At 40.8% G+C, this 23,747-nt stretch overlaps 1 protein-coding gene across 12 annotated transcripts in view; it reads left to right on the top strand.

The window, feature by feature from the left end:
• CFAP61 (cilia and flagella associated protein 61) overlaps nt 1-23,747 on the top strand; it is a gene marked incomplete at its 3' end in the record, with an annotated part of 282,754 nt that overhangs the window by 74,001 nt on the left and 185,006 nt on the right. For 11 of the 12 annotated variants that reach the window (XM_082745398.1, XM_082745393.1, XM_082745389.1 and 8 more), the window contains 5 exons: nt 7,958-8,049; nt 14,556-14,630; nt 17,975-18,153; nt 19,971-20,010; nt 22,646-22,785. In XM_082745398.1, coding sequence (XP_082601524.1) covers nt 7,958-8,049; nt 14,556-14,630; nt 17,975-18,153; nt 19,971-20,010; nt 22,646-22,785 — 526 coding nt within the window. Of the gene's footprint in view, nt 1-7,957; nt 8,050-14,555; nt 14,631-17,974; nt 18,154-19,970; nt 20,011-22,645; nt 22,790-23,747 lie in introns of those variants that run through there. The other variant, XM_082745391.1, reaches the window with a different exon arrangement.

The following is a 23,747-nucleotide window of genomic DNA, read 5'->3' as shown; positions in this document are numbered from 1 at the left end:
GGTGTTCCAGTTATCTTTTTATTATTGCGTGTTAGCTTAATTGCACTGAAGTTAGAGAACCTAACCTGTGTGATTTTAATCCTTTAAACTTTGTTGAACATATGGTCAAGTTTTGAAAATATTCCTTGAGTCCATGAAAAGAGTATATATCCTACAGTTGATAGGTGCAGGGTTTTTCATAAATTAGTCACATGTGATAATGAAGTCCAATATTTTATTCTTATTGACGGCATCACTTATTTGATCAATTAATGAGAGATGTGTTAAAAATCTCCTGCTTTGATTGTGGTTTTACTGATTTCTACTCATAGCCTATCATTTTTCATTATATATTTTGAGTCTCTGTTATTAGGCATATAATTTTTAATTCATTATGTCTTCTTTGGACTTTAAAAAAATCAGTTATGAAGTATCCTCTTCACCTTTAGTGATTTTTTTTTTCCTTAAAGTCTACTTTTTCTGATTTTAATATGGCCGTACCTACTTTCTTTGATTCATATTTGCATACCTTCTCTTTTTCCATTCTTTTATTTTCATTCTTCCTATTTCCTTATATTTTAGGTGTATAACCAGCATAGAGTTTAATTTTGGGTTTTAATCCAGAGGGACAACTGCTGTCTTTTAATTAGAATATTTAATTAGAACATTCATATTTAATGTCCTTATGGGTTTATATCTACCACCTTACTTTATAGATGTCTCCTATGTTTTTATGTTTCATTACTGGCATTATTTATTTGTGTCTTTTCCTTTATTAATCTTACCAGTGTCAATTTAATCAGTATTTTTAAAGAACCAGACTTAGGATTTGGTTGAGTTTCTCTGTTATCTTTTGAGGTTGCATCAGTAATCCATTACCACAATAGTGCTACCAGCAAACAGCCACAAAACCACAGTGGCCTGCCACAATAAGCATGTTTGGCTGGCTGATAAAGCTGGGTTCAGTTAGGCAGCTCTCCTGATCTTAACTGGGTCTTCTCACATGTCTTGGGGTCGGTTGCCTTTTGGTTGATTCAGGCTGGCCTTGACTCTGCTCCATGTGCCTCTCATCCTTTTAGTAGGCTAGATTAGGCATGTTCTTATGGTGACCACAAAGGTGCAGGAGACCAAATAGAAACACAAATGGCCTCTTGAGGTTTAGGCTTTGGACTAACATATGTTATTTATCTAAAGGAGGTCACATGGCTGAGCCCAGAATCAGAAGGATAGGATACTACATAGCAAAGGGCCTACCTCCAGGGAGGGTGAAAAATCAGCATCGTCAATTCAACTCTTGTTCACACAAAAAAAGAGATAATGCTGATGATTTTTATCATGGCCTTTCTCCTGTCTAATTGGAGACACAAACTCCAATTTAGCCTGGAGAAGGCTAAAACCTAGAGTTTCATCTCAAGACAGTGATATGGGAATTACCAGGACACGAAGCTCAAGTTGATCATACTGTATAGCTTGGAGTCTGCACTGCAGTCCAGTGGGGAGGAGTTTCCTTGAAAAACAAGAAAAAAGCCCTTTATCCTCCTTTCATGCAGCCTGCCTAGTGTTTTCCTTTGTATCATTGTGAACTTTATCATCAGCCTCTTGTTGTTCATTCCGCCATTCAGTAAATACTTAGTACTTCCCATATACCAGATCTTAGGAGTCTAGTCTAGTGCTGGTGAGTCTAGTACTGTCTAATGGCAGGATAAATAAGCAAGACAAATTAATTTACAATAAGAGAAGTGTTTTGAAGGCTAGAAAATTGTGGTGGGACCGCAGCAGAATTATACTTAAGTCATCTTGAGAGCAACAGCTTAGAATTCACAAGAAAAAAAGCTTTTGAGTCAAAACTTCAAAAACAAATTGGGTCTTTCTAGGTAAATAAGCAGAAAGATTTTCCTAACAGAGGGAACAAAATGTGCAAAATAAGGAGGTATTAGAAGCCATCACTTATTAAGGGAAAGTACAAGTTCAGGGTTGCTAGAGCATGAAGTGAGGGATTGACAAGAGATGAAGCAGGACAGGGGATTGAGGTGATATAATCAAGATTTCGTGCCTTGCAAAATAGTTTAGATTAATCTAGTCACAACATAATGGATGGTGTTCTATTGGGAATCTTTAATTAGAAAGGGAGGCATGATCAACTTCTAGTTCACGGGAAGACTTTCCAATGGTCACTACAGTGTCCAGGAAAGAGGTGAGGAGGGAACAAATCAAAAAAAGAGATATTTTGGAGAATTAATGGAATTTCATGTTTTACTGCATCTGGAAAAAAGAAGGTTTATGGAAAATGAAAAATCAAGGATGACTTCAAAAATGAAGTGGATAGTAGAACCATTTTGCAAAGTGGGAATAACAAGAGTGAATGAATTATATTGGGAGATGCTGTGTATTTGGATAAGTTGAGTTTTATCTTCCTAATAAGCATTTGAATGGATACACAGCACTCCTTTAGGGACAGGTGCCTTTTGAGGTAGAGTGAAACATTACCTCTCAAAAGATGTCCACATTCTAATCTCTGGAACCTATAAATATTACCTTAGTTCTGGAAAAAGGGCATTTGTAGGTGTGATAAAGGATCGCTAGATGAGATTATCCTGGGTTGTCAAAGGGACCCATCAAAATGGATGGATGCCATCAAAAGTGTCCTTATGAGAGAGAGACAGAGGAAGGTAACACAGATAGGAGGAGGCTGTGACCACTAAGAGGTTGGAGTGATGGCCATCTGGCAAGGACTGCTGGCAGTCACCATAAGCTGGAAGAGAGAGAAACAGCCTCTCTCCTAGAGCTTCTAGAAGTAGTGTGTCCCTGCCAACACCTTGATTTCTGCTCAGGGTTACTGATTTTGGACTCTGGCTTCCTGAACCATGAGAGAATACACTTCTATCATTAAGCCACCAAGTGAGTGGTAATTTGTGACAGCAGCTCCAGCAAAGTAACATAATTGCAAAGACCACAGGGCCAGAGAAAAACCAAGGAAGGAAAATATACCAGGAAATAAGGATGTCTTCACTCTTCAGCAGAACTCCTAGTAAGAGTTGTCTGCTCATTATTTCCATTCTCTTTTATTGTCTCAAGGCTACTTCTTAGCCTTCAGGTCTCAAACTAAATGTTTGGAAAGACTTCGACCACTCAATATAAAGCAGATCCTTGGATACTTTCTTTTCTTTTCTCTCTTTTTTAAAGATTTTTATTTATTTATTTGACAGAGATCACAAGTAGGCAGAGAGGGAGGCAGAGAGAGGTGGGGGGGAAGCAGGCTCCCCACCTAGCAGGGAGCCTGATGCAAGGCTCAGTCCTGGTGAGCCAAAGGCAGAGGTTTAACCCACTGAACCACACAGGTGCCCCAGATCCTGGGATATTTTCTCTATGCCATCTATCATAACTTAGTATTTTCTTGTTTATTTACTCACTTGCTTTGGTTGTGAAGATCGTCTTGTTCATTGCTGAAATCCCCAGAATGTTAATGTCTAACAGATGGTAGGTGTGAAATACAAATTTTTAAATGAATGAATGAATAAATGAGCACTCACTGTGCTTTGTTCATATGTCTGCTTTAGCACCTTTCACACTGTGAGATAGGGGTGTGTGTGTGTGTGTGTGTGTGTACTCTGATCACTTGTGAGCATAGAATAAGAGGGGCTACATCTTATTCATTATTTACTTTTGAGTATCTCAGAGTGCTTGCTGCTCTTTGTTCTCCACTGAAGTTTAGTTGAATGAATGATTTAACTTGTACCTCTAGTCTTTCCCCTTCTTAAAATTGCATGATTTAAATTAATTCGGCAGGCTTTTTTGAAATCATCCATGATATGCTAGTAATAAACAAGAATGGCTATATTGTAGTATTTTGGAGATAGACATTTTCACTTTTATAATTGGACATTTTAAAAATCTTGATTGCATTAGTAACGCACGTAACTGTCCTCCTTTAAAAAATTAAAATAAGGTCCTTAGAGTTGAGTTCCCACTGAACCACATCTAACCCTGATTCTTCCTCTCCTCCCCAGAAAGAGCCATTGTAATAACTTTATTATGTGTCTACCCAGACCAGTTGTTTATACTTTTATGTGAAGTCCATGTATTCATGTATTCATAGATCCATTTTGTGGTAGTGGTTTTTGTTGTTGTTGTTGTTAATATAATGGTGTCTTTGGGAATATGTGATGTTTTGAAATTTACTTCTTAACTCTTTGAGATTTAGTAATGTGGGCACACTGAGATCTAGGACACTCCTTTTACCTTCTGGGCAATATTCCATCATGTGGAATGTGTCACACTTGTCCTTAGATGGACGTGAATGTTCTTTCTGTTATTTTGATATTGTAAAAACTGCTGCAGTAAACATCCCAGTGCATGTCTCCTTGGACCCCTTGCCAGGTTTCCCCAGGCTCTGTTCCTGGAGTTGTTCTTGCTGGGCTTGGAAATACTCACATGTCACCATGGTTGTGGACAAACCAGTGATCTTCCTCCAGACCTTTTCACAGCTCTCTCATACTCAGTGTCAGCATTTTAAGCTTCTGTCAGTGTGATAGGTATGAAAGGAGATACCGTTTTAATTTTATTTCTCTGAGTATTATTGAGGACGAACACTTTTGTATGTTTATTGGTCGTTTACATTTCCTGGATCTTCATTGCCTTTGCCTAATGGGTTATTTCTCTTTTCTGTAATTAGATTGTTAGTCTATTTTCTGTGTTGCCAATATTTTCTCCATGTATCTAATTTTTTAAAAATTTCCTTTTAGGGCACTTTTGACAGACTTTTTAGGTTTTGATGTGGTTGAATAGGTTTGTTAACTAATTGGAATGAAAATGAAAACTTTAAAAAAGTCTGTCACATATACAAGTAAATAAATAAAAATATTCTGCCCTTTTTCAGATGGATTTTTAAGGAAAAATTTCTTCACCCTCAAGATCATAGAGGTAGTATCCTATAAGTTTAAAAAAAAAAAAAAAAACCCTTTAGGCTGTTAACATATTTGCAAGCGGTTTTTGTGTATTATATGAAACAGGGACCCAAATTAATTTTATCCCATATGGTGAGCCAGCACTATTTATTTATTTGTATGGTTTATTTTTTCTCCCCCAATGTAAAATGCCACCTTTAACATGTATCAATAATTTTATAATTGTCTGGCTTTTTTCTGGATTCCGTTCTGTTTTATTACTTGAATAATCCACGGTTCTAGTAACTATGGCTTTATGTCTTAATATTCATTAGGAAATTTAGCCCACTCTTTGTTCCTATTTCTTAAAATATTGTTATTGATTATTTCTTAAAATGTCTTAAAAACTATTCCTCCATATTTATGCTTTTAGAATCAATTTATTTCATTTTGCAAGAAAAAGTCTTGTTGGGAGTTTTGACCTATATTTAAAATAAATGTTAAACCCCAACAGATTGTTTACTCTTATTTATTCCTAAAACCACCAAAATGTATTTGTTAGCTTTTCCTGTGTATTGCTGCAATCAGATAGAGCAGGGCAGACCCAGGTCTTGTGGGACCTGGAGTAGATACAATCTGAGAGCCCTCTTTAAGAAAACAAATGCAAAATTATGAATGCAATCATAGGTGCTGTGTCTTGGGAGGGGCCTGTACTGGGTTGGGGGAGGTACCATATCTCTAGCATTATTAGCCTCATAGTAAACCCATGCCATGTAAGCAATCTCAAAAACAGAGAAAGTCCTAGCAAATGGTGCCTCTACCCTGACTCGTTTGTAACTTCTAATCTATATAGGTACTGTAAGGAATAAAATAACAATTAAATTTGCAGCCTCAGTCATGTTTTCAGTTGTGTGTTATATAATACCAGTGCCTTGACTTTTCCCTGGGATAGCACCTCACATTTGAGGATCTCAGTACGCACTATGAACATTAACTAATTAAACCTCACAAAACCCTAGAGACATGAGAAAGAAAGATACAGCATCACCTCGCCCAGTTCTGAAATGCAGCCGCCTCTGGGGACCAGCGTGGCAGCTGCTTACTAATAAACTGCAATAACCCCACGACCGTTTAGCCAAGACAATTAGCTGTTGCAGTTGGTAATTGTCTCAAGAACATTAGACTGTCAGTGATGTCAGCAGGATTATCCATTCATTACCAATGAAATCCATTTCTTAAGGTCTCTTACACATTTTTAGTTAAGTTTGTCCTAATTATAAAAGAAATATATGCACAGGGAAGGTGTATTGTTTTTCTTTTAGTGGCTTTTTTGGGTAGTTCTTCAAATGTAAAACAAAACAGGAAAATCTATGTTAAAAAAATAAAGCAGAACTTAAGAGTAAGGAGTTATTGATAGTTGTTTTGTTGTTGTTGTTGTTTTTTAATTCAAAAAGTTTGCTGTTGAGCAAAAACACATCAGTGAAGAGCACCTGCCTTTCAATGGTATATTGGCTGGACAGAGAAGTGGGGGAAACGTCTGGCTGCTGGGAATGCTTTAGGTATTTATTTGAGTGATCAGTACGTGGGAACAAATATGTGTAGAAGTCCATGCGTTTTTATTGAATACATGTTAGATCAAGAGAGCAAATTAACATTAAAAGCATGTGGCTCTTCTCATCATGAGGACATCAGAAACCCCATATAGCTTTCTGAAAAGTTTTGCAGGAAGCCGGACATATTCAGGAACTAAGACACGATACATTCCCTCAAGCATGTTTCTTCAGGAGAGGAATTCTAGGTCCTTTGCTCCTCTCACCAGACATTTTCTCCCTTTGCCAAAAGAGCTACCCATGACCCAGGGAAGTGATTCTCTCTCCTTGTACCTCCAGCATTACGGACCTCTTCATCTATGCCCATTCCATGTCCCTGGCCATCCAGTTTTTCTCTTAGAATGTCATTCTGTTTCACTTGGCTCCATCTTTGCCAGAAGCAGGCATAGGGCATGCATAATCTGGGAACTTGGGGTGGAGTCTTTGCCCTGGCTGGCCCAGTGGGAGAAGAAGAAGTCCAAAGGATAGGCCAGCTCTGGCCTCTCCACAGCATCTGATTGTGACCATCAGAGAAAAGAAGACGGAGGGGCAGGCCTATGCTGGCAGTGTGCAGGGGCAGCCCTTGGGCAAGAGCATCCTCATGTGGGGGCAGCGGTGAACAGTTGTCACCGCTGAGAACCCTCCAGCGGAGCAGGGGACCCAGAAGGAAGAGGTGGGAGAGAGGAGGGAGAGGGAACAGGGAAGTGAAGAGAGACTGATGAGATAGAAGGGGGCTGGGGGCAGAAAGACCCGAAGAGAAATACGAAAGCCCAGAAGGTCGAGAATGCGAACTGAGGAAGGAGGAGAAGGAGGAGGGGGAGAAAGAGCTTTGTGGACCGAAGGGGGAAAGTTTCGTTCCTACTGTAATTATTACTGAAAGTTAAAGATGTGAACACTAGCCTGATTATTGCCTTTCCAGAACATAGTAAAACAGTAATGCTCAGCTCCAGTTTCTCTTGCTTAGAAAGTCGAGAAGTAGAAATAGCAGTCACTGTCAGATTGCATGCTAGAATATTTTCAAAAGAAGGAAAAGCAGCCCTTGTGCTAACCGAGCTTCAGTGTCCAGAGAGCACTGACATCGTTAATTGTGATCTTTCCCACCTTTGGCCTTTAAATCATTTCAACGTCTGTGGCCCAAAAAGTTGCTAATCAGTTGTTTGTAGACTTTAAAGGGGGGCTCCTATGAAAGGAACACTGGCTCAGGAGCTGCAGAGGGTGAGAGTCCCCCTGTGGGCCGGGCCAGGCCCCAGCCCATGACTGGCATCATGTTTCCCCCATAACTCTATAGGGGCAGGTATCAATTTGTCTCCATCACATGCCTAAGGGCCCTAACAGGTCAGAATTGGGGTGGGCTCCCCATCCTGTGGTACTGTCCTCTGCTCTGTCGTTCTTCAGATATGCCCCAGGTGAGAAACACACCAGTTTACCATGCTGTCTTCCATGTCCCGCGGCTCTGCAGATGTTTATCATCTATTTTCTGTCCTTATGCCATTCTCTCTCTCAAAGATGCTGAGCTTGGTACTAGCAACCACAGTTCCCCGAAAATAGTTGAGGAGCCACAGGAACCTGTGTCTCCACAGGCCATGGAAGGCACTCAGGTAACAGAAGTCACTCACCCATGCCTGGGGCCCTGGGGCAGGTGTGGGGGCTGCTTGTGTTGTGGGGGGCTGGCTCATGACCGAGTTCTGATGCCTGCTGTAGACAGGATCTCACTAGTCCTCAGACCAGGGGGACAGCAGGCTTGGAGGGTGTTTATAACAGGGAGGGTGCCCTGGGTGCGTGTTTATAACAGACAGAACAGAGCTGCATCGCTGGCTTCAAGAATACGGGTCAGAATGGAGTTTCATCCCTTCTCCTCCTTTTTTCTCACCGTTCCTGATTCCAGGAGGCTGAGGCAGATAAAACTGCTCATTTAAAGCCAGGCAGACCATCCAGACCTATTGAAGAGCCTTACATGCTGCGCACATACTCACACGAGGACCTATTTCCCTATTTTCCTTCCTGCCTGATCGGGCTTGGAAGCTAACAAGATGCCCTCCACAGCTTCCTGCACAGCCGCTGGCTTCACTTGTCTCTGCCTGGCCTCAGCAGGAGCCCCGCCACCACCTGCACCTTCCTGTTGCCAAGACTCTGCGGGTGCTGCTGCTGCCCTCACCTAAAGAAGGGGTAAACCTGCAGCAACAGGGGCCATAGTCAGCCGTGTAGTAGGATTTGGCAGACGAGCCAATAGATCCAGTCCTGTGTTCCAGCTCTGCCAACTTCTAACCGCTGATGGGTTTGCAGTAATATGAATGCCCACATTTACTGGGCTCTGGGTTTTCACATGCTCCTGCAGAACCTCAGAGCATGTCTTTTGTGTCCTTAGGAACAAGGCCTCATGTAGGGGGTGGGACAGGAAAACAGGCTCACCTCCAGGCTAATGTTGTTGGCCTGGTCCTACATCTGCGTGTGGCCAGAATCCCAAGATGTGTTTCCCAACACACCTTCAGCTTCTGGTCTGCCTGACTTCTCCACCCAGCTGGGTCCAGAACCCCTCCCTGAGCCCAGGATGGGGGGGCAGGTGCTGAGCCATTGCTTCTTGGAAAAAACAGTGTACCTCCTTGCCCATAAACTCATGTAAATAAAATCTTGGGAAAAGGAGGATGGAGGGAAGACTTTTATCTCAACACTAGTCCACCTGTCTTGTCCTTCCAGATTTCCACACTGTCTCTATGAAAAATGTGTTCTTAAACCCCAAATGACAAAAAATTCCAACCTGTAGGTGGTTGGCTATTATATTTCAAGCGCTGATTTAGTCTCTGCATGGAGACTGGGCATGCACAATGGTCAGGCACTATGCTGTGTCGGAGGGTACTCATGAGACCAAAACACAATCCCAGCCTTCAAGAGGTAGTGACTTGCTGTGGGAGAGGAGAGCCTAATTCAGTATGTGGAAAGGAGGATGGGAAGCATCCCAGAGAAGGGGACCTTTTAAAGAAGGTTGTATGACATGGATTAAGTTAAGGGAAATGAAGCTGATGAATGAAGTTAATGAAAAAGAAAAACTTAGTGCTAAGGGCTTCTGCTTTCGGCAAAGGCAGAGTAAGAGAGACTAGATTTATTCTCCTGCTGGAAAAACCAAAAAGTGGCCAAAATGTAAGAGATAGCAGTTTTTAAGACACTGCTTATCAGGTCACCAAGTAGAATGATGGGAGAGATGGGAAACAAGCCAGGCAAGTCCTCCAATTGCCCTGGCTTCTTGCCTTGAGAGAGTTTTAGGCCATGGCATGGGGCAGGAGAACCAAGTGGGAACCCAGTAGACTCCCTGAATTGAGGAGGCAGGTCTGTAAGTCTATGGAGACTAAAGCTGCTAAGGTCTTCGGGACAGTATCAGAGAAGAAAGAGCTGCACAGGGAGAGGTATGAGACACCAACAGAGGGTTGTTCTTGAGTATTGAACTGAAGACCAATCATCATGTGAGGAACTAGTGAAGGTCAGGCTAAGGACAGAAAAGGATTCAAGTTCACAGTGCCCAGTGCTTATCCAAAGCTAGAAGCTCTGCCTGTTCCCATCAGCCAGACTGGAGAACCTTAGGGCTCACTGGAGAACCTTAGGACATTGGAAGAGTGCGCAGAAGAGTTTTGCATCAGTAGTAAGGAATAATTAGCTCTAGAGAGAGCACTCCACCAGTTGTGTCTAACATATCTGTAGAGCAAGAACCAAAAGGATCAAACTGCTCCCAAGTGGCTGAGTTCCAGAACCAAGTTCAAGAATGAGTATAGGAGTACAAAATTAACTAGCACCCAACTAGGTTAAATTATAAGGTTTAGAATCCAAGAAGATATTACCAGGCACTGAAAAAAGCTGAGACTGTATAATGCATAAGATAGGATAACCAGTTGAAACTACCCTAGATCTGAAGCAGATATTAGAATTAGTGGATGAGAACATTGAAACAATTGTTAAAACTACATAAGTTCCAAAGTTCAAAGAGAGACATGAAAGATATAAAAACACCCCAAATAAAACCCCTAACATAAAAACTGCAATTCATGAGATGAAAAATACATGGAAGGATTAACTATAGATTAAACATCACAGAAAAAAAAAAGGTTAGTAAACTTGAAATAGAAATGAGAATTAAAACAATAAGAAAGATAGTGTATCAGTGAGCTGCGGGACAATATCAAGTAGCTAATATGTGTGCAGGTGGAGTCTATAAAGAAGAGGAGGGAGAGGTTGGAATGGAAAAAATATTTGAAGAAATGATGCCTATAAAGAAATTCTAAATTTTATGAAAACAGTAATCCCACAGACACAAGCTCAATAAACAGCAAGCACAGGAAACAGGAAGACAACTATACCAAAGCCCATCATAATCAAATAGTGGAAAACCAGTGATAAAGAGAGAATTTTAAAAGAAGCCAGAAAGGGGGAAAAGGCAAGCTGGGAACAGAGGAATAAAGATCATAGTTGCAGCAGATTACTCATTGGAAACAGTGTAAGCAGTAAGACAGTGCAGTTGCATCTTTAAAGACCTGGAAGAAGATAAACTATCAACCTAGAATTTTATACCCATTGAGTGTCTTGCAAAAATGAGAGTAAAATTTTAATCTGCACACAAAAGGTGAACAAATTCATTACCAGTGGACACATACTACAAGAAATGTTGGAAGTCCTTCAGGCAGAAGAGAAACAATACCAGATGGAACTGTGGATCTACACAGAGGAATGAGGAATGGTGGCAGGATGGGTACACGTGTAAGATTTTGTTTTTATTATTTATATCTCTTTAAAAGATAGTTGATTGCTTAAATAAAATAAAAACAACATAGTCTGGGGCTTCTGGAAAATTTTAAAATGAAATGTATGACAAGAACAGTATAAAAACCAGGAGGGGAAAAATGTAAATATACTACTTGAGGTCTCTTCTGCCATACCTGATGTGGTATAGTATAACCTGAAGATAGATGTGATAAGGGGCACCTGGGTGGCTCAGTGGGTTAAAGCCTCTGTCTTTGGCTCAGGTCATTAACCCAGGGTCTTGGGATCGAGCCTCACATCAGGGTCTCTGCTCAGCAGGGAGCCTGCTTCCCCTCCTCTCTTTCTGCCTGCCTCTCTGCCTACTTGCGATCTCTGTCAAATAAATAAATAAAATCTTTTAAAAAAAAGATAGATGTGATAAGTTAAAGATGTAATCATAAACCCTAAAAAATATTGAAGTTACAAATCAAATTCAGAGAGTTATACTTAATAAAAATACAGGAGAGAGAAAGTGGAACCATAAAAATATACAACTGGGATACCTGGCTGGCTCAGTTGGTAGAGTGTGTGACTCTTGATCTCAGGGTTGTGAGTTCAAGACCCATGTTGGGTATAGAGATCACTTAAAAATAAAATCTTTTATGAAATATATAAATAATCCAAAAGAAGGCAAAAAGATGTAAAAAGGGTTTAAAGAGCAGAGGGACAAATATAAAACCAATAGCAGAATGGCAGACTTAAACCTAACAATATTGATAATTACATTAAATGTAATGTACATTGAATGTCCCAAAGATTATATAAGATTGGATGAAAATGCAAGACTCAATTATATGCAAACAACAAAAAATGCATTTTTTTAAAAAAAGATTTTATTTTTTATTTAAGAGAGAGAGAGAGAAAGAGAAAGCACAAGCAGGGGGAGGGGCAGAAGGAGAGGAAAAGGGAGAAGCAGACTCCTTAATGAAGTGTGTAGGCTGACTTGAGGCTTGTTCCCAGCACCCTGAGATTATGACCCAAACCAAAGTCAGATACTTAACCATCTGAGCCACCCAGGGACCCAAAAAATGAACTTTAAATACAAAGATACAATAGGTTCAAATTAAAAAGATACAGCATGTTAACACTAATGAAAAGAAAGCTGGAGTAGCTTTATTAATTTCAGACATAGTGGATTTCAGAGCAAAGAATATTACCAGAAGTAACAAAATCAAGAGAATGTAACATCCTAAATATTTATGCATCTAATAGAATTCTAAAACACATGAAGCAAAAACTGATAAAACTGCAAATACAAACAAATAAATGACTCTACTTGGAGATTTCAATATCCCTCCCTTAATAATTGATGGAACAAGTAGAAAATCCGTAAGAATATAGATTTTAAGAACACTATCAACAATGTTGACCTAATTGACACTGAATAGAATACTCTACCCCCCAAATGACAGAATATATATACTTCTTCTGTGCACATGGAGCATTTACCAAGGTATACCATTTTCTGGGCCACAAGATAAATCTAAATAAAGTTAAAAGAACTTAAGTCATCTAAAGTATGTCTTCTCACAACAAAGACATTACAAGAAGATGAAATTCCAGGTTAATACCTCTCATGAACATTAATGGAAAAATCCTCAAAAAAAAACCCTGAGTAATCTGAATTAATACATAAAAAGGACAGTACATCATGACAAAGTAGGGTTTATGCTGGGAATGCAAGGTTAGTTTAACATAAAAAATCAGGGGCGCCTGGGTGGCTCAGTCAGCTAAACATAGTAACTCTTGATCTCAGGGTCATGGGTTTAAGCCTTTCCCTGGGCTCCACGCTCTGCATGGAACCTATTAAAAAAAAAAAAAAAAAGTGTAATTCACCATATTAACAAGATAAAAGATCACCTAATGTTTCTCTCAAAAATACAGGAAAGGCATTTGAAAATTCAACATTCATTCCTCATTAAAACTCTCAGAAAATTAGGAATCAGAAAGAACTTCTTCAATTTTTTAGAGCTATTTTTGAAAACGCTGTAGCTAACATCATACTTAATGATAGAAGACTAAATGCTTTCCCACCATGGTCAGAAGCAATGCAAGAATGTCTGCTCTCACTTCTTCTATTTAAATTACACTGGAAGTTCAAGCCAGCACAACAAGACAACAGGAGTAAAAGGCATACAGATTGGAAAGGAAGAATTAAAACTGTCCTTTATTTGCGGGTATAACATAGTCATCTAGAATCTACAAAACAGCTACTAAACCTAGTAAATAATTTAGCCTCTTGCTCAATATATACAAAAATTAACATGCAAAGTTCAATTTTATTTCCATGTAATAACAATTAACAACCAGAAATTGAAATAAATGCCATTTACACTAGTATAAATATACAAAATATGAAGAGATACGCCGGACAAAAGATGTTCAAGACTTGTATGCTGAAAACCACAAAATTTTTCTGAGAGAAATGAAATAGGACCTAAATAAATGGAGAGAGATCCCATGCTCCTGGTTTTGAAGACTGGATATTGTCAAGGTGTCAGATCTTCCTCAATTGGTCAATGCATTCTCAGTCGAAATTTCGGGAGGAATTTTTCTAGAAACTGAAAAATTGCTTCCAAAATTCATATGGAAAATGGAAAGGACCTTGAATAACTGAAGCAACTTTGGAACAGAACAGTTGTTGGACTAATACTACTGATTGCAAGGTTTGCTGTATAGTTCCTGTCATTAAGCCCCTGTGATAACAATGCCAAGGGCAACAGACAGATTAATGGAACAGAATAGAAGACCCAGAAATAGACTCAGCCTATAATCTATAGTGACAAAAGTCAGACAACCGTTTGCGTGTGGTTGACCAAGTGGAACGGGGCAGGGAAGGGAGGGGTACTAGAAACACAGAAGCTTTGGGAAGTGATGTATATGCTCATTATTTTTATTGTGGTGATATTTTTACAGAGGCAGACATAGGTTAAAACTTTTCAAAAGGTATACTTCAAATATATACAGTTTATTGTCAATTATACCTCAATAAAGCAACTGGAAAAAAGACTGAGTGCAGCTTTCAAGTTATACAGAAGACTAAGAATAATGAAGTAATAACTAACATCTACAGGGAACTAGGAGGAACCGACAGTGTGCTAGCATTGCTCTATCTATCTGTCCTTATTTTATTCTCCTAACAACCTGGTCAGGTAGGTGCTGCTTTTAGCCCCTTTTTACAGATGAAGCTGTGGAGACTCCATGACTATCCCAAGCCAGTAAGCTGTGGAGGCAGGATCTGAACCCAAGGCAGTTGGTTCCAGAGCTGGGGCTCTGAACCACTCTAGGTGTTGATGAAATATCTTGCCTTTGTGATCCACAGGGGAGAATCACAGAAGAAGCCACAGCTGAGGAACTTTTGTCAGCAGTCCACAGTGGAAACAGTAGTGAAATGGAGGTAGGACTCGAGCACCGGCTGGTTGGCCCCACAAGGGTCACTATTCATTGAGTGTTGGTGGGCTTGCTCCTCTTCCAGGCCTCCCTGCCTCTCTCTACCAGCTCAGAGCTGCCACTTTTTTTTTTTAGCAATGATTCCCCAAAGCCTCCCTCAGTGAAGTGTTCCTCCACCAAGATATCCTTTGTTCTGTATCCTTTGTACAGCTTGGTCCTAGAAGCTATACTATTAGAGATTCAGGCCAAGGGGTGATAGAATCTTCTGCCAGCTGACACCTGTGGTCCACTTCTTCATCCTTTGCTGGCTTCCTTCTCCTTGCCCACACCTTCCTTTGTTGAACCTCCTTGGCCCTCTCTGGTGGGGTGTGTCCTCTGTTTCCTGCTAGAAACTCAAGGATTCGGGTCGTTTGGCTGGGCTCTGTGGACCCTGCTCGGGATTTCAAATTTTTCCTAAGGAGCAGACGAGGGCTTTGAAAGTTGTAAGTGGGAGATTCACATGATGAGACACTCTCATGCCCCAGTGGTGAGCCCAGTTCTGAGCTTTCAGTGGGTTCCCTGGTGCCTCTTCTGGGCTTGTGAGCCAACCTGAGAAGTCTGGAGAGCCCTTGACCAAACACGAAGTCAGGTCATCTCCACAGAGGACCACATTAATGGAGCACTAATCTCAAACATCGGAATTCTGAGAGAGGGCCAGATTTTGGTACCCCTTTCTTCTCCAGATTCTGAGCCATTAGGAAGTCTACATGGAAGTCAGCTGGGGGTAAAGGTGCCACTTGATGTTGGCCAAAACTGAACTGGGGGGAAAATGTTGGCCCTGTAACAAGTGTATTTCCTAGTTCCCCACCACTGAATTCAGTGTACACACCTGGCTGGAGGCGTCTTCACTGTTGGAGAGGGGTGTGCCCTGCTAGGCAGAGTGTGTGGAGGTCAGGGGAACTCATGCAGTCAGGAGCCAGATATGCTGCTAGGAATAGAGTGCATCAGGCAGGCAGGGGTCCATTTTCTGAATCTCACTTTAGCACCTGCCATGGGACCCACCCATGTCTTTCTGGCACTGGTCATTCCTCAGTCCCCGAGGATGGGAACTTCAGGTGCCTGGTTTTTTCCTGGCGCCGTGCCTGCAAGCAGGTCAGAATCTTTGGGGAACAGCCATCAGATACTGACTGAACGTAGTTGGAGAAGCAGTACCCCAGTTTCTTTGCCTCTTAGGTGAGACAGCTCTGAGATGTATTCTCCAGGGTCTCCCGGGATCTCAGCAGGATCGAGCGGGACACTCTGCTTTGCTGTCCTTTCTTTCCTTGCCTCCCTTCCCCACTCTCCCTGCAGAATTTCCTCTCATCCCTCCTTAGATAAACTTAGCTCAGAGTTTGCTTCTGGGGACACCCACACCAGGGCACTGACTCCTCAGGCTCTGGGGAGGAGAGAAGGAGGCATGAAGCAGAGGGTGAGGCATGCTATACTTGTAAGAGGTCGCTATTCCTGTAGGACCCCAAACCAGAATGTGGATGTGGAGGAGGGGACAGGACGGTCCCTGCTGCATTAGACATACTGAACCCCCAGAGGGCCCCTGGGTCAACAAGGTAGATTGATGTCCTATGTTTATCTCCTCTCCCTTCTGGAAAAAAAGCCACAGAAATGACAGTAAAGCAATAAGAAGGGGGGCCACAAATCCACAAAGACAACACGACTAGGAGAGAAGATATTGGACAGTGAGCCCTTTCAAAATGTTGAGAATGAAGAAAATCAATGGAGGAGTTTACACTGGCTTAGCACAGTGGAGAAAGCCTTTTCCTCCTGTGTCCACAAAAGGCCTGGGACTTCTGGAAGGAAGGGTAAAGACTGGGCTGAAGTGAGGGGTCTGACAGACTGCTAGCAGACAGCTCCTGGCCCGTCCACCATGCTCAAGTGAAGTAACTAAATGACCATTCTCTAGATAGATGGATGGAAACAGCTCCAAATTCAGGTTTAGGCTGCACTGTGTGAGGCTGTGTAATGGAGGAGAACAGAACAGACGGGAAAGTGGAACTCTCCATGTCAAAGGTAGAAACCCTGTCCTCTCCTGCTATCATGTTCTCTGAATGCCAGAAGCCAGGTCTTTGTAGAAGTTTTTTCTTATCACGGTGGTAACAAATTACCATGAATGTAGTGGCTTAAAACAAGATAAATTTATTATTATATAGTTCTGGAGGTCAGAAACCCCAAACGAGTGCTAAGATCCATGTGCAGGCAGGACTCTGTTCCTTCTGAGGCTCTGGGGAGAATTCCTCCCTTGCCTTTGCCAGCTTCTAGAAGCTACTTGCATTCCTTGACATGTGATACCCTCATCTTCAAAGCTGGTAACATCTTCCAGTCTCTTTACTCTGTCCTTCCTGCCTTCTTTTAAAATAAGGACCCTTCTGCTTATATGGGGCCCACCTAGATAACCCACGATAATCTCCGTGTTAGAATCTTGTGTTAAAATCTTCACTTGCATTAAAATCTTCACTTGTGTTAAAGTTAAAATCTTGTAAAATCTTCACTTAATGACCTCTGCAAAGTCCCTGTTGCTTTGTAAAATGCACAGGTTCCAGGGATTGGGCCATATATAGTTTGGGGAGCCACTGTTCTGCCTATCACAGTCTCCAAAAGATTGAGCACATATTCAGAAACATGGGAGTAAATGCCAAAGAAATGAGAAAGCTGAAAGGGCTAGCCAATAGGAAGAGGGATAAGCAGGACAGGGGACTCCTGATTTTCTTTATAAGGTTTTAGTGCTGATACTATTTTAATATTGGATGCATTACTTTGATTTAAAAGAACTCTGAGAAGGATCTCAGTATGAATCATTTTCCTCTAACTGAGCTGGAATACCTACTTAGACACCCCTAAAATGAGACTGGAAGGTCTAATGCCAACTTCCCAGACGGTTCCTGCAGGTTGGACCTCTCTGGGCTCCACCTCATCACCAAATCACCCAAATAGTCCCAAGATTCAAAAATTCTTATAGCACAAAATCACAGTGAAAATGTTTGGGGAGACAGGTGTTTTGCTTACAGAATTGAGAGGTATATAACCCTACCACACCCAGTGTTATAGTTGAAATGTGGATCCAATGGGAAAGACCAGTGGAAACCATTCCTTTCCTGACCTTCACACGAGGACGTCTTTTAATCCCATTATGAATCTTGAATATCTCTTTAGGAACATCTCATTGAAACTAGGCCTGGCTCAGGATGATTTGTTTCAGGTGAGACTGTCACATCCGGCCTAGGGAGACCAGGTAATGTAGACACGATGCCACCATGAGCCCATTAAATTGCAGAAAATGAATAGGATTCCTGCTTGGTCCCTCTTGTCTCCGTGCTGTAGGACATAGAAAACCTCAGCCAGCAGTCCACTGTGTGTGATACAGATGGCCATGTCAGCTGTCTGAGCTTGGCATCCATTTCACTGCCCAAGGAGACCAGCAACTTCCGCCCCATCTACAAGGGAGCCTCAACTGCTTTTTGTATTCAGCTCTTTTGTATCAAGGAGAAATATGAAGCAAGGCAAGTACCGATCCCGGGTTGTCTGTTATATAGTAAGACTTTTCTTAAGGCAGTGGTGGCCTCACATTTTATTTGTATGGAGCCTGTGGTTTCCAAACATGGCATCACATCCTAATTCCCTTGGTTTTTGTTTGTTGGTTGGTTGGTTTGCTTGCTTTTTGTTTTGTTTTTGTTTTTTTCTTTTTTAATTCCAGATTTCTGGGCCTAAGTCCCTGAGGTTTCAGTCCATAAAATTTGAGCAAGGACCACAGAATCAGACTGCCCAGGTTTTGCCTCACCTGTCTAACAACAGTTGGGGATCTGGACAATCATCACTTATGTAACCACTGGCTGCTCTCCATTCTTTAAAGTTTGCATTGGCGGGAGGGGGAAGGCTTTGGATTTAGGTGGTTGCTTGTCTGGAGTCTTTTGGTTGCAAGTATCAGAAAATCCGACCCAAATGGGCTTTTAAAAAATGGAATAATTGCTTCATATCACAAAGGTTAAGTCTACTGGTGGGATTGATTTTTAATGTGGCTTGATTCAAGATGAGCCAAGATGAGCCCATCAAGTTCCAATTTTCTCTCTCTGCCTCCTGCCTTTGGTTCTCTGCTGCTGGCCCCATTCTTAGAGCAGTGTCACTTCTTGGGACCAAAGAAAGGGGCAGTGGGCTGAGGCTTTGTACCAGAAGCTAGTGCGGATGACTTTGAGCCTGGCTTTCTAATTAAAGCCCCATCGGACCTGATCAGTCTGGGCTCATTCCTGAGCTGATGGATGGGGCCAGGCCAGGACTTGATGACAGTTTAGTCCTTTGCCTCATGTTTCCCTCCCTCACTACCACCTGCAAATGTGGGGCTGGAGCCTTACACACATGTAATCTGAGGGTGCCTAGTAGGACACTGAACAGCATTCCAGGAGAGCTGCTAGAAGGAGGAGGCATGGTGCCAGACAAAGCCTGGGTGCCCACCAGACCACTCAGTCACCCCACTTCCTATCCCTGTGTGTTCAGTACTTCTGCTGTCTGCAGTCTAGAATGGACCTTTGACCTTGATGTCCAGATTCCACATCTCCTTTAGAATTCCCACTGACTCCACCATTTTATTGCACAGAACAATCTGGAAGAAGAAAAGGTCGGCCCATTTTGATAGACCAAGAGTGCTGCTAGACATTTCCTTCTTAGAGAATGTGTTTAAACATACTTCCAGTCTCTCAATCTCACTTAAAATGTTTTACTTGTACTTTTTTCCTTTTAAGTTTTCATGTTCTTTGGCAATCTTAGAAATTGAAAAGGGATGTCTTTATTTTACTTGCATGGTAGACATCTAAAAAGCCTATAAGCCTTTCTAGACTTGTTGTGTATATTTATTTTTCCCTGTGCATTCAGATATGGTTGTGCTTAGAATGTGACTTTTGAATTTTCAGACAGCAACTTGATGAACCATTATGGTTTACCTGTGAGTATAGAACCACAGGTGGTAAGAAAATCTTTTGCATGTAAAAGAGAAAAAGATCAGAATTGCTTATAATAAACCCACATCTCTCTGACAGCTCTAACAAAAAAGGGAGAGATTATTTCACAGAATGACTGTTGAACCTCTTTGAATGCACAGGTTATTAATTATTATAGTAAATGTGTTTAGCTATAGAAAAATATTTTACTACTGAAATATGAAGCTTATGATTTTCTGCAAGTTGATTAATGTTCAGCTAGACACAAATTCTGACTAGTGGTTGGCTATCACTGCCTGACAGGAAGAGAGCCATAAATCTTTTTTAAATATATACTGATACTGCTTTTGCTTGTGGGTCAGTGACAACGCTTACTGTCTTGTTTACAGGTCACTGGACTTTATGAATTTTGTTTTCAGTCTCTTCCCTGTAAGTACATGCTGAATTTTGAGTAATATAATTGGTTTTGCAAGCTAGAAAATTTATAGAAAAGCAAAATGCCATATTCACTGTCCAAACATGTACATCGCCATGAATGTTAAGGTTTGAGTTGCTTTCGTTTTCTGAAAATAAGGTTGAATGACATATCATGAACTCTTCAAAATATTGATGTTTCTGTTCCCTTTAAATGTCCAATTTCTTTTAAGGATAGCTTTAACGGTATTTTGTTAGAATCAGATCATTAATAGAATGCTGCAAGTACATGAAAATGTCAGAAACGACACAAAAGTGTATTAGACTGCCATATTACTTTATAGTTTACAGTGGCTCAGAGAATTCTGAAATCATTAGATTGCATTTCTGAGAGTAGGGCAAGTAGGAATTTGTGACCCATGTTTTGGTGGGCGTTGCCCGACACAGTGTCTGACATGGAAGAGGCACTCAACCCACTATGACAGGTTTGGCGGATGGGCCAGGCAAACAGACCAGTGCAGACAACATACTCCGTTCCTGTCCTCTGCCTCCATTTTTGATTCACTGTTGTCGAGGGGTGGAGATTCTAATCAACTTCTCACTTTATTGGAGGGAAGAAAGTGGAGAAGGAAGATGATTGAGGAAAAAATGGATTTTTACAAAGATGTTTTTCCTCCCTCACCTATCAGTTAAGTCAATAACTAGATTTCTTCACTTTGTTAATTACAAACAAAATATCTATTGTCTTATTTTTCCTGATACTCTTTCTACTGAGGCAAAAAACAAATATGGTTTAATAATGTTTCCTGAAGCCTATGTGATTATAGGTTGTATTTCCTCATTTTGTTAATATAATGAAGACTTGTAGTAATGATCTCCATTGTTCTCGTAACTTTTGGGGATTAATTTTTAAGGCATTTTGAAGCTCATAAAGCAATGTAGATTATCCTAAGGTAGGATTTACAAAGCCAATTTCCCTCAGAGATGCCCCAAAGTAATTTTCCTGCATTTAAATTCACTCCTACTTTGAAGTCCAAATAAAGGCAGAGCTCCAGCATTACAAAAGCAATGCTGGCTTTAAAAAGGCAAAAGACACTTTTCCAGTTTAATTCTGTTGTCTTTCAGACTATGGAAATAGGAACAAAATACTTCTATTGTGCATCCTTAAATCCTTCAAATCAAGTCAAAGCAGTTCATTGTAGTCTCCTCCTCCCAGAGAAGTCCGCTGAGAGTTGGCACCCATTCCTTACTTTCAGCTTGAGTTTTTCAACAACTTGACTTTCAAGTTCCCCAAAAGGAACTGTGTTATTTTGCTAGAAAGAAGGAAGATAAGGTCAAACAATGATTCACTCCTTTGGTTTGCACTAACATCCCCAGGGTTTTGGATTAGCACAAGTAATGCCTTCACAGGGTTCAGGAGGAGGCGAGATCCCAAAGGGACAAATTAGCTCTGGGAAGAGCAAGCTACTCCTGCAGGCACCTGGCAGAGGGTCAAGTGGGTTGTGTGGAACACAGATGGTCTAGGGCAGCTCTGTCTGATAGACAACAAATTCTAGCCAAATAAGTAATCTAACTATTCTAGCAGCCACATTAAAATAAATAAATAAACAAAACAAAAAAGACACAGGTGAATTCGATTTTAATACTATATGTTATTTAACTGAATATGCCCCAAATTTAATCATTTTCACCTGTAATCAGCATGAAAAGCTATTGAGATATTTTACGGTCTTTTCCCCAGTGTTTGAAATCTGAAATATATTATTACACCTGTAGCACATTTCAATGAAAACACTACGTTTTTATCAGAAATACTTGATCTGTGCTTAGATTTCATAAAATTTACAGTTGAATAAGTAGATTCATAAACCCAAGTTGTCCTAACATAAAACTTTCCCAACAGCTGAGTATCAGTTTTTTAATTTAAATTTTAAATTAAGGAAAATGAAATAAAATTAAAAACTCAGTTCCCAGTCACACTAGCTACATTCCCCAAAACCCACTGTCCAAACATGGCGGCTGGTTCCCATACTGGGCAGTGCAGATCTCAGGGATAAGTGGCAGCTCTGAGGACATCTGGTTCCTCCTACGCCTGCTAACTAAACACACTTCCCAGGTTAAACACATCCTTAGCTCTGTTCACCTAAATGGGATCATGTCATGATAAAATACAGATGTCCATTCATGTATAATACAAGATTTTAAAAAAGAAAAGTCCAGGATCACCACCCTCTCATCTTAGAGGAGGGAATCAGGCTAGTGCTCTATCACTTAGCCAGCCTGGAGACTTCGCTATGATACCCGTGCTGCTTCACTGCCTCCAGGGTGCAAGTGAATTTGCCAGCACAAAGAACCTTACTTTCAAAACTGACTTCCACAGAAGGGCTATGCGAATGGGTTCCATGGTTTACAATGTTCATTCATGTAGGTTTTAACAGGACTTGCAGAGATTTTCTCAATGTGCTTATAGTTCCTTATCCTCTTGAATTTCATATGATTACTTTCCAAATTACAGGAAAGTTGAACTTGAATACCCTGTACTTTACACATTTTACCCCTTATTTTCTATAGTGTTTGGCAGCAGGAATTTGTTTAGTGATGAATGGTTTCCAATTCTCTCCCTGTGTGTCCTGGTCGCCAATCACGTTAGGACAAGAACTTCTGCATCATTTCCCTGCCGCACCTCACGCCTGAGTTTGCCCTCATTCAGAACTTCGTGAAGATTGTCCCCTTCAACAACTGTACGCTGGAGCAGGATCTCTATGTCTTCCATCGGGCTGGACTGCTCAAGTAAGTGAACGCACCTTCGGCCAAAAGACAATCCATGAAATTAAGCAAAGAGAATGGAACAAGGAGCTTGCTGCCATTTTAACTTAATGGTTTCTTTCAAAAATTGTTTTTTAATTGGTGGAGAGCTTGATCAAGTGATTTTAACTTTGGGTTAGGGAAAAAGTCATATTAAAAAGTTATCTGTCCAGTCAGATATTTTATTGTCAATAAAAGACCATATGATACCAAAATAGAAAAACTGACTTTAAAAAAAAAAAAAAAAAAGGCCAGATGATTTGCATATAAAGAAAAACAAACAAAAAATAATGGATATTTAAAATCTTCAAACATATTCACCAGGGAAATGGAAACCCAGACAAGAAGAGATATCATTTTTTATTATATTGGTAAGATCTAAAATAGAGAAGCATTCAGTTCCTTTTTTTTTTTTTTTTTAAGATTTTCTTTATTCATTTGACACACAGAGAGAGATCACAAGTAGGCAAAGAGGCAGGCAGAGAGAGAGAGGGAGATGCAGGTTCCCTGCTAAGCAGAGAGCCAGATGTGGGACTCCATCCCAGGACCCTGAGATCATGACCTGAACTAAAGGCAGAGGCTTAACCCACTGAGCCATCCAGGCACCCTGGAGATGACTTTTTTTTTTAAGTGTTTTTTCTTAATTTTTAAAATTTATTTTCAATGTAACAGTATTCATTGTTTTTGCACCACACCCAGTGCTCCATGCAATCCGTGCCCTCTCCAATACCCACCACCTGGTTCCCCCAACCTCCCACCGCCCCCACCCAAGCATTCAGTTCTAATGAAACAATGTGGCAGTGGTCAGAATGTAGTTGACAAGAAATTTCCAAGGGCAGTTTGGCCAGAATGCTGTAGTGGTTCATATCTGTCAACTCTTTAATTCCACTCCTAGAAATATATCCTAAAAACTGGTTGCAGAGATGCAAAGAAAAATTTATATATAA

Source organism: Mustela nivalis (genome assembly GCF_964662115.1).
Source record: "Mustela nivalis genome assembly, chromosome: 8".
Classification (NCBI taxonomy): domain Eukaryota; kingdom Metazoa; phylum Chordata; class Mammalia; order Carnivora; family Mustelidae; genus Mustela; species Mustela nivalis.
This window is presented reverse-complemented; position numbering and strand designations above follow the sequence as displayed.